Source organism: Electrona antarctica (assembly GCF_951216825.1).
Source record: "Electrona antarctica genome assembly, chromosome: 6".
Lineage (NCBI taxonomy): Eukaryota > Metazoa > Chordata > Actinopteri > Myctophiformes > Myctophidae > Electrona > Electrona antarctica.
The window spans coordinates 19,784,138-19,797,835 of record NC_136811.1 but is presented as its reverse complement, the minus strand read 5'-3'; the positions used below and the strand labels follow the sequence as shown (position 1 = coordinate 19,797,835).

The 13,698-nt window shown below is 42.0% G+C and overlaps 1 protein-coding gene across 2 annotated transcripts; it reads right to left on the bottom strand.

Annotated features, from left to right (window-relative positions):
• Window positions 1-1,536: 1,536 nt before the first annotated feature.
• On the bottom strand, window positions 1,537-10,203 carry LOC306925530 (acidic leucine-rich nuclear phosphoprotein 32 family member D-like). Of its 2 annotated transcripts, none has more exons than XM_079504405.1 (7): window positions 9,988-10,203; window positions 6,672-6,821; window positions 6,008-6,130; window positions 5,254-5,413; window positions 4,676-4,800; window positions 4,028-4,084; window positions 1,537-3,385 (listed from the first exon to the last, which is right to left on the bottom strand). In XM_079504405.1, exons 1-7 carry the CDS (start codon window positions 10,039-10,041, stop codon window positions 3,290-3,292), a joined length of 765 nt encoding a protein of 254 aa, XP_079360531.1. In that variant the 5' UTR covers window positions 10,042-10,203; the 3' UTR covers window positions 1,537-3,289. The 2 variants fall into 2 exon arrangements, with proteins under 2 accessions (XP_079360531.1, XP_079360530.1); XM_079504404.1 differs by having other exon boundaries at window positions 1,537-3,393; window positions 4,024-4,084; window positions 9,988-10,202.
• Window positions 10,204-13,698: the final 3,495 nt, after the last annotated feature.

The following is a 13,698-nucleotide window of genomic DNA, read 5'->3' as shown; positions in this document are numbered from 1 at the left end:
TCTGTTCTTTGGCTATATAGAAGTGTCTATTTGTACATCTCTAAATGTTTTGATGAATTGAACAAGGTGGACCCTCTTGTAAACAAGTGTAATGCTTTATTGGGTCGTCCACTCACAGTTAGGTCTTTGTATTGAGTTGTGCTTGAAATGTACTGTAATTCTGCAAACTGTTAATAAATATTGCAATCAATCAATCAATCAATACCTAAGAAGAGAACTTCTGTTCCTGTATCTCTCTGTTCAGAAAGTAGTGACTCTACTAATTGTCCTGGAAGTGTAACATCCAAGGATGCAGCCTGCACAACATAACTAAACAAGCATTTCTAGCTACACCATCAGAGTACACGTGCAGTTTTGTGTCAGTATGCAGTTATACCATACAAATCCTCAACTTAAACATTTGCCATTGATTACGTGCTGGCCTATTAATCAAATAAAGACAAATTGCCCCGAGTTCAACCCGAGTGTAGGCGTTTGTCGGCTTTTAGTGTAGTTTGTTGAATTACATTGGAGTTTTTGGCTCACTGAAAGAAAACTACAAAAAACTACAATGGCTGCCAAGTGGGGTCCACATGCCCATCCTATTGGTTGCCCACCACGTATATCTATTCTACGTCCGAGCATAGACATGGTAAGGCCCCGCCTGCCTCTGATTGGCCTACCGACACTGCCCGTCTAGGCCCAATGGTCTCACCAGACTGTCCTCCGAGACGCCAGGTTACTCCATGGTGGACAATGGCAGCTTGGCACGCGCGACAGTAACTTTATTTTTGTAGAAGAGGCAAACTAATATTGTTGTTTATGCAGTTTGCTTTGATTGAAGGATTGATTGAACACGTACGTTGTATGCTTTCATTTGGGTGTGTTCCAATTAAAGTGTTAGTGTTGATTATCGTGTATTAATCTAATTATAGTAAACTAATACTATTATACTAAAAAATATAAAGATCAAGGGAAAAGAGACCTTTTTATAGTACAATAATGTTTCAAGTTTACACATGTATGTAAATAAAGAATATTAGTGTGCCTCTTCTACAAAAATAAAAGTTACTGTCCAGCATAGAGCTATCCACCTCGGAGGAAACTCTGGTAAGGCCGGCAGTGTCGGTAGTCCAATCAGAGGCAGGCGGGGCGTTACCATGTCTATGCTCGGACGTAGAAATACGCGTTGCTGCCCAGTCAAAGTACCAATGCTGAACCCGATGCTTCACAGCGTTTCAGCAACTGGGTATTTTTTTGCTGATGGATCTGACATGTAATTTGTACAGTGCCTAAACCAGTGTTTCCAAACAGTGGGTCGCAGACCCATTTTTATGGATGGTGAGTACATATCCTGTTATATTATAGTTATTTTCACATTGAAAATATATCGTTGCTGTCAGGCAGAAACCACTTAGTGTTTTTTGTGTCCCTACTACTTGATAATACTACAGCATCACACCAAAGTAGAAGATCCACAAGTGGATCTGCTACATTTGCTATTTTTGAATTTGAATCCTGAAAAGTAATAGTTCTGGTCTTGTTTAAAACACAAAATCGGAATTCAGTTCTTTTTTTATTTAAAAAAAACAAACACTCAGATATTTATAACAACACACAACCCCAAAACAACTGAACAATTTACTAAAACCATATCAGAAGAAAACAGGGGAATAAAATCCTACACAGAAAAGATGACACCACTTCTATTTACATGTCGTCATAGAAACAGGGCTTTAAACGGGACTAGAAAAAGTGTGTGTGTGTGTGTGGGGGGGGGGGGGGGGGGGGGGTTGTAGGGGAGAGGTTGGTTGCTAGTTGAATTCCCGGGATGGAGATGACGGAACAACTTGACAATGTGAGAATTGAACAACATCTGACAGCTACTGTAAATGCTGCTAAACCAAAACGCCTCAAACGTAGCTCCATGTTTAACTATCGCTGCGTTCACACTGGCAACTACAAAGATACAGGCTACTGTTCTATTTTCATTGGAAGCCAGAGACATGAAGATACAAAGCTACAGCCGATGTTTATAGCTGCTACAAAACCTGCACTGCTACAAAAAGTTGTGTTGGGTTTCAACTTCAGCTACAAAGATACATATTCTGTGTAGCTTTTTATCTTCGTATCTTTTGCATCTGCCAGTGTGTGAGTGCAGCATAAGGAACCTAATTTATGCACAGCAGGTTCAATTACATTTTTTAAACTCCAATTATTATTTTTAAATAATTTATTAAAATATATCTATAATAGTGGAGCTTTAAATAAATGTTCCAACCGGTAGAACTCTAGTGGTTCTACTAGAAGCAACGGTACTAGTACAAGGCTTCAGTCAAACAGAAGAGAGGCGAGGTTTAGCAGATAGGAGACAGACTGTCTGCCAGACAGACAGACAGACATCCGGAAGCCTAATTCTTGCTTATAGTTAGGTAAAGTTAGCTTAAGTTGTGGCAAATCTGCAAAACAAATGCTTACCACTAGCTTTCTTCACAGATGTGTTCATAAAGGTGTCTACTATCACAGACAAATGTGTTCCAACCCAACTCCCTTGGGAAACTTTGTGACAGCTGCTGAAAGTTGGGGTACCATTAACAACCAATATAAGGCAAATAAATACTTATACTTTAAGTAGCATGTGACATGTCAAACTAGGGGGTTTTAATGATTCTGAATCTATTGCAAGCATTAGATTTGCACAAAAAACACTCCTTTGCCTAAAAATGCCCATCATCACATGCCGTCATCACAAATGTGATGAGGTCAGCACATTTGGGCACATTTGGGCAAGTGGCTATGGCCGAATTTAGCCCAAGGAGTATTTTCGTGCAAAACGCTTGCTTGGAATGGATTCAGCATCATGAAATTGGTTGTTAATGGTACCCCAACTTTCAGCAGCTGTCACAAAGTTTCCCAAGGGAGTTGGGTTGGAACATTTTTTTCTGTGATAGTAGACACCTTTATGAACACATCTGTGAAGAAAGCTAGTGGTAAGCATTTTTTTTGGCAGATTTGCCACAACTTAAGCTAACTTTACCTAACTATTAGTCGTGCGATGGTGTCTCTTAACGAAAATGGTCAGAGAATAGCAGACACTGACTACAAGGTCTGCTATTCTCAGCACGAGAAGCCATAGCGCAACAAAATATGAATCAGGCTCGACGCTGACTGTCTGACATTCTGAAAGACAGACAGACAGAGAGACTGTCTGACTGACAGACAGACAGCCTGAATGACAGACAGACAGACAGCCTGAATGACAGACAGACAGACAGGCCGAGTAGGGGAGGCGTGGTGGGTATTAAATGAATCACTCATCATCTTCATCATCGTCACCTTCCTCATCCTCAGCGTCTCTCTTCCTCTTTTCGCCCTGCACTGCAGCCCCTTGATCAGCCCCTTGATCCTCCTCATCTGAAACACACACACACACACACACACACACACACACACACACACACACACACACACACACACACACACACACACACACACACACACACACACACACACACACACACACACACACACACACACACACACACACACACACACACACTAGAGTATTAATATTAGCAGCAGTAATACAAACAGCAAGTAATACAATATAACAGTTGTACTACTAGGAATATTAATATTAGCAGCAGTAATAACAGTTGTATTGGAATATTAATATTAACAGCAGTAACACAAGCTCATACAAACATACAAGCTTATAACGCGGCACCGAGTGCCGCACTACGAGCTTGTAGGTTGTGAAAATGTGGCGCAAATCTTTGAATTATATTCTTTCAGAGCGAACGTTTTTAACTCAAATCTTTGCTTCTGGAGGGTCCCTGGAACAACATATTTTCAGATGGGGGTCGGCGGCCAATTTCATATAATTCTGGGGGTCCTTGACATAAAATAGTTTGAGAATCACTGATATAGAATATTGGTTTTCAGAAAACTGTCAGGATTTAGAAGACATTTGTAGAATCGTCCTCAGGTCTAAATGGGTTAATATTAGCAGCAGTAATCAGTGCAAGTAAAAGGTCTACGAACCAACTCCATCTTCTTCCTCATCTTCTTCTTCTTCTACATAGTCATCATCGTCCTCTTCATCCTGATCAAATTAAAATGACACCATTCATCAAAGTTCATCAAAGTTTAACAATTTTCTAACTGAAGCACTGAAGCACACGCTGGATCATGAAACACGCTGGATCATGAAACACGCTGGATCATGAAACACGCTGGATCATGAAACACGCTGGGTCATGAAACACGCTGGATCATGAAACACGCTGGATCATGAAACACGCTGGATCATGAAACACGCTGGGTCATGAAACACACTGGGTCATGAAACACGCTGGGTCATGAAACACGCTGGGTCATGAAACACGCTGGATCATGAAACACGTGGGTCATGAAACACGCTGGATCATGAAACACGTGGGTCATGAAACACGCTGGGTCATGAAACACGCTGGGTCATGAAACACGCTGGGTCATGAAACACGCTGGGTCATGAAACACGCTGGATCATGAAACACGCTGGGTCATGAAACACGCTGGGTCATGAAACACGTGGGTCATGAAACATGTGGGTCATGAAACACGTGGGTCATGAAACACGTGGGTCATGAAACATGTGGGTCATGAAACACGTGGGTCATGAAACATGTGGGTCATGCTGAGAGCACTGTCTCACCTGTATCCCCTCCTTCAGCAGGTAGGACAGACCGACCTCCTCTTCCTCCTCCTCAGAACCCTCCTCCTCGTCATCCTCATCATCTTCATCGTCATCGTCGTCATCGTCGTTTCGTCCGTGGGGTCCTGCATCATCGCCATGAAACACACACACACACACCCATTAGGCCGCTGTCACACTGCCATCTTGTCTTCCTGTAACGTCCTTTCATGCTGAACACGTTTTGTTTATCCCAACGCCATCAAGGCAGAGGACCGCCTACCCTAGAGCCTGCTGGCTCTGCTCGAGGTTTCTTCTAATTAAGCAGGAGTTTTTCACTTAAGTTGCCCTGTGGGGGGGCAATACTTTCAACATTATTTCTTTTAAAGATTGATAAATAGCAGATGTACAAGCTCGCACTGCAAGCGTGTGGAACTGCTATTTTTTAATAGCCAACTCATAAAACATGAAGTGGCTCAAATGCTTGGGACCCCCTGGAACCTCCTCCCTGGACCCCACTTTGAGAACCACAACACTAGTTAATTAACTGATCACGAACGCGATCATTCGGACAGGACACAATCTTAAATGTGCCTCACCATTGTCCTCGTCAGAGTCAGGAGCCTCGTTGTCCTCCTGGTCGTATCCGTCCAGGAAGACGAGCTGGGGCAGGAGTTCAAACACGCTGTCTCTGTAGTCCTCCAGAGTGGACACCTCACAGCTGTACATGTCCAGACTCCGAAGGTTTTTCAGGTTTTGCTGCAGGGACACACAATTATTACATAATTGTCTAATTGTAAGTTTTTGGAAATAATCGTCATAATCATTTGTGTTGAAAAATGTTCTGATATTTTCAAATACTTTAAAAAGAGAGCATCTACAAGCTTAACCCATTTTGGGCGGGAACCCCTTTTGGTGTTAGCATTATGTTATGCTTTAGCTATTGAAAAATAGCAGATCTACAAGCTCATAGCGCGGCACCGAGTGCCGCGCTACGAGCTTGTAGGTCTGCTATTTTTGAAAAATCGAAGAACCACTGACAGAAACATAGCTTTTTCAGAAAACTGTCAGGATTTAGAAGACATTTTTAGAATCTGATCTCAGGTCAAAATGGGTTAAGCAAGCTTATACTTGTAGATCAGCTATTTTCAATATTTTAACCCCCCCTCCCCAGTATAACATTATATCTTTATATATTTAGTGGTATCTCACCCTGCTCCACAGGAACCTCCAGTACCATTGGTTTCTATCCTACCAGGAGTCAGGACTATAAATACAGTACGTCTGACTCTAACGAGGTCATTTCTGAGTGAATGGCCAGTAAAAGATGTTGATCAGGGATTGGTTGGTTACCAGTGGTTTCACGGCGCTGAGCTCCTTGACCTTGTTCCCCCCCAGGTTCAGGTAGGTGAGGTCGGGACATTTCTCTACCAGAGTCTCCAGACCTCCGGTGATGGTGTTGTCGCTCAGCTCCAACTGTTAACATACAAACAACTAAATACTTTCAATACAACAGAACGCATCAACATATCGCCGCGGTCGGGCAGAAACCTTGTATCTCCATATTCTAAAATGGTGTGGGGTTTTCTTCCAGTAAATTAACGCCCTACTTGATCATGCTATAGCGTCAAACAAAAAGATTCAAATTCCAAAGTATCAAAAGTAGCAGATAAACAAGCTCGCAAGCGATGCGTTTTAAGCTTGTAGATCTGCTACTTTTGATACTTTGGAATTTGAATCCTCAAAAGTAACATTTTTGAAGATAAAAGGTTTGTCCAAAACTTTTGCTCCCGATCCGATTCCAATCATTTGATTTTGAGTATATACCGATTTTTCCAGATCCGATATTTACATTTTTTTATATAACACTTATGCCATATCACAATAGTACAATATCCAAAATCACAGACAATATCCAGCCTAACATGATATGGATATAATATTGATACTAGTAGTGATGTCCCGATTTCCATCACGTGATCGGATCGGGACAACCCTAGTAGTGTGTGTGTGTTACCTTGCGTAGTTTGGGCAGTTTGGGTAGTTTGGCCAGGGAATTGAGTCCTGCATTGACCATACTGAGCAGCTGAAGGTCTGTGTACTCGTCCGTCAATCCTTCGACCTCACCGTCTGTCGAAGGGCAATTATCCACAACCATCTCCACTATCTGAAAATAAAAAATCTCCAATTAGATCTATATAAAATCTACATTGTACTGCATTACACCATTCAGTCCCCAGAAAATTATCATAGCACTCAGTTTGTGTAAGACAGTGAGTCACAGACACGTTTGTGTTACGAATAAATATCCAGTTTAATAATAAAGATTAATGGAGGAAAAGAAGATATATTTCAAAACTTCATATATGAAAAAAATAAACTAGGCTAGGAGTAGCCTAGTGAAAATAGAAGATCTACAAGCGCACATAGCAACACGTTGTGAGCTTGTAGAGCTGCATTTTTCACGAGTTTGAGTCCTATGGAGACATACAATTCCCCTTTTGGGTCCCAAGCTGAAAGGTCGGGGAACCCCTGGTCTAACATATATACAGAAACATGCATACTAAAGACAACATGACATGGCCACTGGCCAGAAACCATAACATTTCATTTGTTCTAAAATGGCTCTGAAAAGTGAAAACATATATCGGTGATATATCTAGGGCGAGATATATCACAGATATTGATTGCCATTTACAGTAGCCAAGAGGACGAAGTTATGAGTGACGGTGAAAGCCTGTTGGTGTAATTAAGAGATGTGATAGGGAATGTTTATTTATATACAGTATACACAGATTAACAAAAGAGAGAATCCTGTAGAGCCCATTTCATTTCCTGGTGCAGGTGGAATGACAGGCTCTGTCAGGCAGCTTTCTGTGAGGAGTAATAGAGAAGAGGGGGATTCATCACAGAGCCAGGAGGCACTGGTTGATAAGGGCGGGCCATAATAGTCGGGTCTATAATGCATTATAATCACTTTTGTATGATCATATAGGTCCTATATTATAGGACAACTTATAACAATGCTTAGTTATACGTATAAGTGCTGGTCAGTGCAATATAAGCTCAGTGAAAAAACACATGTCTGTTATAAGTTATGAATAATTATAAACATTAATGAGTGTTATAATGCCTTATAATACATTATGAATGTGGTTATAAGTAACACATTATATAGACCCAACCTTGACATAATCAATGTCTGTCTGTTCGACCACTACCTAACTCCTTTTTCCCAGTGAGAATAGTATGGACAAATGTGAAATACAATGCCAGCTAATTCAAATTATTAGTTTTTTTTACTTTTCTGTCATTTTGGGGGCAGACATGGTAGATAATTATGTCCAGTGAAGCACAATAAGTAAGGGATAAAACAAACATAAAGACTGTTTTTTTCTATTTTCTATTAAATCAATTAATCACATAGAAGCTGAAGGCTGTGGGAAATTTAGCAAGAAACTGAGCGACTGAACTGAAAGTGGAGAGGGGAAATGGCATGCAGCCAGATTGATCCTGCTAACAGGAAAATCAACCCAATTTGTGACTGTTGGCACTGGCAGTTGTTAATGTTCAGACCCTGTAGGCACACAGCCCATCTCATCAGGAGTCGTGCACAAAGATACCTATAGCTGAAATTGTATTTTGTTAATGTGAATAATGGGTAGAGAGATGGGGGGGTGACACGCAGTAAAGGCCGACGGGATCGGGAGACGAACCCGCGGCACTCTGCCAGACTGGATTACCAGCTAAGGTGCCCAGACAGCTACGCCCGCCGCCCGGGCCCATATTTTAACTTTGTGTTTTTTGTAAATTACTGCCCAAAAGTAGCAGATCTGCTACTTTTGCCATTTCTTTATCTGAATCTGAATCATGAAAAGCAACAGTTTTGGACATGAGGTTTCCACGTGACCCGACAGAGAAGATATATACGATGATTTTAGTATTACTGGTGACAACTACAACACTCATCATCACTGTACCCTGTATGATAATGTGGGTTGATCTTCTCTGACTGAAAGACGCAATAATCATTGGCACCTCTTCATATATAAAGCCCTGGTCGGAAAATTACCATCATATATTTCATCCATGTTACATCAGAAACCTAGTTGCATTGGAACTCGCTTTAGTGATTGGCTAGGCGTCCTGATTCCTTTTGCCAACTCTGAACTTGGAAAGGCTGCTTTCAGCATTGGTGCACCTGATTCTTGGAATCTCTTGCAACAAGACAAGAACTTAAACTTAACATCCTAGCATCAATTGGTCATTTTAGGAACATACTTAATAACCGTGCATTACCCTTACACTGATTGTTGTAACTAATTGTTGTTATTCTTTCATTTCTTTGTTGTTCTTGTATTGCGGTTTTTCTTTTTTTTATTATTGTTTATTTTTATATATAATATGTAATCTTGGCATTTTTTTACTTCTTTCACTAGCTGAACACACATTACAAAGCAAAGCCTTCTGGGAATATGTGGTGTAGCTGTCAATGTAGACCGTATAAAGAATTTGTGATGAATAAAAATGTGTGGTTGTTTTGGTAAGCATATTTCTTTGCATTGCTGCAGTTACCAGCTGGTGAGTTTCTATGCTAACATTTGTGCCGTTTGTAGACACAAGTTTACAGTAAATTGTATTGGGTGCCTCAAGATCATGTGATAAAAAACATCTGTGATCAAATGTTGTTTAAAAATTAATTTAATCTTGCATTTAAAATAATTCCACTGGCAATGCAGCTGAATCTGACCAAATTAATTACAATAAAACATGATGGGATTGCATGTCAACACTGACCCCTGTAGACACATAATTTGACAGGCCACGACTCTGGGTGTGAAACTAGTTAGCAGCTGCCATACTACCAAGCAGCTATTTAACACGTGCGTGTCTTCACCAGACGATACTAAATTAAAGTGCTCAAGTACTAAAACCTGTCACCACGCAGACAGACATACAGACAAGACAGAAAGACAGACAGACACCAGACAGGCTTCCCGCCAGCGACGACAGGCTGCAGCCTTCTTGAGTGTTACACCGACAACAGTGACCTACATGATGTTGTGACTCCAGGGGGATTTTTACAGTTGTACAAAAGGATCGTTTTGGACACACATCATGAAGTGTAATACAAATCTAATACATATTTCTTGCAAAACAAAAACCTTAAACACTGAACCAGTTCTGTCCATTATGTGACGTTTTTTGACACTGTTTATGTAACGAAGACCCCCTGGCGAGTAACACGATTCCACATGTCACACAATTTGGCGAAACACCTTCAAAAATTCCCCTGCAAATAAATAAATAAATGTTTTGAGTTGAATTAATACCTCGGCGGGCTTCCTGTTCCTCAGCTCCACGGTGACCCTCTTCTTCATGTCCATCTTTTAAAAACAGTGAAAAACAAACCACCCAGAGAATCTAAACTTAAACTGTAAAAATAAAAAAACAAAGTGAAAACGACGATGACTTCCTGGCTGAACGGCAGCTCGTGCTGTATCTCCCCTAAACCTCCATGTTAGCTCGCGCACAACCTCCTCCCTGGAACCGCGCCCCCTGGGTATTCTGTCACCTCATTGGCCAGCAGCTGTGCCGCTCACCGAGCGTCTACCCAATCGGTACGCTCGACGCAAAGAGTCTCTCCTATTGGTTGTCGCGGTAAGAGGCCTGGATATGTGTCAGCCAATAAGAAAGGACGATGTGACACTTTCAAACTTCACACACGCCCACGCTTTGTTATCATTGGCGCCATAACGTCATCATCATATAGCCTATATACACTGACTGTATATAATATAAGGCCTCAGGCCTGTAGGCCTGTGTGGGCGCAGACACAGACGTTGTTGCCAGGTGTTACAGGTCTGCTCAAGAGGGGCGCGACAACATAAGTGTAAAAAAAGCTCCACAGAATCCAGGTCAAGCAAGCCCCCAATGAGGCTCTCCAGCGTTGAAACACTCGGCCCTGGTGGTTGGAGCGTGAACTGCAGGCGGACCCGTGGATTCATGACCGGGAAACCCCGTGCAGCTGGGCTTTAAAGGGATAGTTCAGATTTTTTGAACTTAAGTTGTATGAAATACTTGCCATTATTATAGTGGTTGCAACTGTATTAATTGATTGCCCGAGTCCCATGGTGGGAGTTCTGCTCTGGTTTTGGTCAATATTAAGTAGTTCCGGTCATTTTGTATTGTTGCACTAATATTTTAGAAATAGGTCAACAATACAAATGATGTTAGTTTTGTGGATTCATTTACTTTTACTGCGTGGCCCCCAGTGCCCCCCACAAAATGACCGGAACTACTTGATATTTCACCAAAACCAGAGCAACACTCCCACCACAGGACTCGGGCAATCAATTAATACAGTTGCAACCACTATATTAATGGCAAGTATTTCATACAACTTAAGTTCAAAAAATCTGAACTAACCCTTTAACATTGAGCACTCGGTTGCACTTCCGCATTTGCCAACCAAAATGTGGCGTCACACTATTAAGGCAACGGGGTTCCACACGCTACACAAGGTGCCCTTTATTAATTTGAGCACCTGCCCCTCTAAATGTTTGTGCACGCCACTGCACAGTGGTCTCATTGGAAATGAATTACTAGGCGTGTTAATTGCTACTCATCTGAAAGGACCTTTACGCGTCAAGAAAACACCTAGAGCAGGCATCTTCCTGGTTTTTAAACAGCTGGTGGATGGAAATGACGCTCGCGTGCACGACGATCATTTCCATCCACCAGCTGTTTAAAAGCCCGGAAGAGACACCTGGTCTAGGCGCTTTCTTGACGTCTCTTGATGCTTATATACAGGCTGTGGGCGCGGGCACATATATGCGTCAAGAGGCGGCAAGAAAACGCCTATAGAGCAGGCGTCTCTTCCTGGTTTTTAAACTGCTGGTGGATGGAAATGACGCTTGCGTGCTGCTTCAACATGTAGCGTCGGCAAAGCATTTCCGTTTTTTTGCTGATGCTATACAAGTTGAAGCCGTGTACGCATGCACAAACACACACACACACACTCACACACTCACACACACACACACACACACACACACACACACACACACACACACGACACACGACACACGACACACTGCAACAGTACTATAGCAGGTGAGATGGGGGGCCCACACTGGAACATTATTTTAGATTAGATTAATTTCCAGTATACTGTCTCTGAGTTGAAGTAGAGTCTGTTGTTGTCCTGCAGATGGCACTAGAGATATATGACTAATATGTTACTGTCCAGAAAACTGGAAATAGGCAATATTTCTGTTCTATTGTTAACCTGTAGATGGCAGTACAGAGACATTTTACTAGACATTTTACAGATTCCAACCCCACAGTCTATGATTCCAACTCAACTCAGTACATCTAGTGATTCTAATCTGAATGATAGTAATCTGAAAGAAAGCCAACACTACATATCTTTCTGGAGCTGAACATTTATCCCCAGGTTTCCCTGATATGTGATTTATTTTTATTCTGTGTAATTTATCACTTATTGTATATTAATCATCTAATTCTGCAGGTAACTAAAGATGTTACAGACTGGACATGCTGTTCTGCATGTCCAGTTTGTTGAACAGTTCTAGAGGCAGGAGACACAGAACTCTGTAATGTTGCTCACCTGCAGTTTCAGCTAAATCCAGTGATCACATTTTCAGAGCATTATTTTAATTCATCATTGCATCTATTGTGTTTGATTGGCTTGGATCAGACACAATATAGGATCCCTCTGCAATGCACTCCCCAACCACCTCAAACATGCCCCCTCCCTCCTCTCCTTCAAAACCTCACTCAAAACCCAGGCCTTCAAGATATTAATGGAACGAACATATTACACTTTAAGTTTCTATTCATCAGTATCACAATGAAAACTAATTTTCAAGGTTTCAAACAAAAAAATACCATGATTTTTATAATTTCATATTGTCAATAAAATCTTAGTGATTTGCCAATTGTTTGGGTGGTCCACTAGCAATATCCTCATGGCCCACCAGTAGGCCCTAACCCACAGGTTGGGAATCACTATGCTGAATGAATGAAACATGAATACATCTCTCAGCTCTGCTTGCCAGAGCACAGTGCCTGCAGGCATGAACAAGAAGCTACTAGCAGCAGACAGGGAGACAGGCAGTCGTTTGAAATTATATCCCATGCAGCACCCAGCCAGCCTTTATTTGTCCTGCAGGCAGGGTCACCGGCGTTTCCCAACGCAGGGTCCAGCATGAGGCCTTCTTTGGAGAAAGTACATTTTAAGCATGTTGCACAAAATCAGAACATTTGTGTCATTATAGAAATGGTCAAAAAAAGAACCAAAAACGTTTATAAAAAATAGCAGATCTTTCCACTATTCGTCGAACGAGAAGTAGCGCTTAAGTTGTTTTAGTATGTTTGAACTTGAAGAGCACAAATGTGTGTGTGCGTGTGTGCGTGTGTGCGTGCGTGCGTGCGTGCGTGCATGCGTGCGTGCGTGCGTGCGTGCGTGCATGCGTGCGTGTGTGCGTGCGTGTGTAGGTAGTAGACTATACATTAGACACTACGCAATACTCAATTTATTTTTATTATTTATTTTCTAATTTTTTATCCCACGATTTTGCAACCCAGTTTTTTCACCCAGTGCCAATTATCTAATGTAATCCTGGGCGCTACACTTCCTCTGCCAACCTGGGGGGGCAGCGGACTGACCTCATGCCTCCTTCCATGCATGAGGAGTCCAAGCTGCTTCTTTTCACTTGACAGGGGGGAATTTCCCTGGCCGGACGTAGAGCGTGGAAGAAACACGTTATTCCGACCAGTTCCTTTCCCCTCCATCAGGCTCCCCGGCTGGCCAGGGGGAGGCAGTTTAGAGACCAGGATTACTACATTTCTAATGTTATATTCTTCAAAAGGTCGGTTATCATGCATTAATTCCTTTCGTTTTTCAGAACGAAAATTGACACCATCCGTTCATCCCTCTCTGCCCCCCCCTCATCTCCCCCGACTGCCAGCCCACAGCCTGGATCCCCCCAGCCTCTCTGCTGCTTTACTCCCACCAC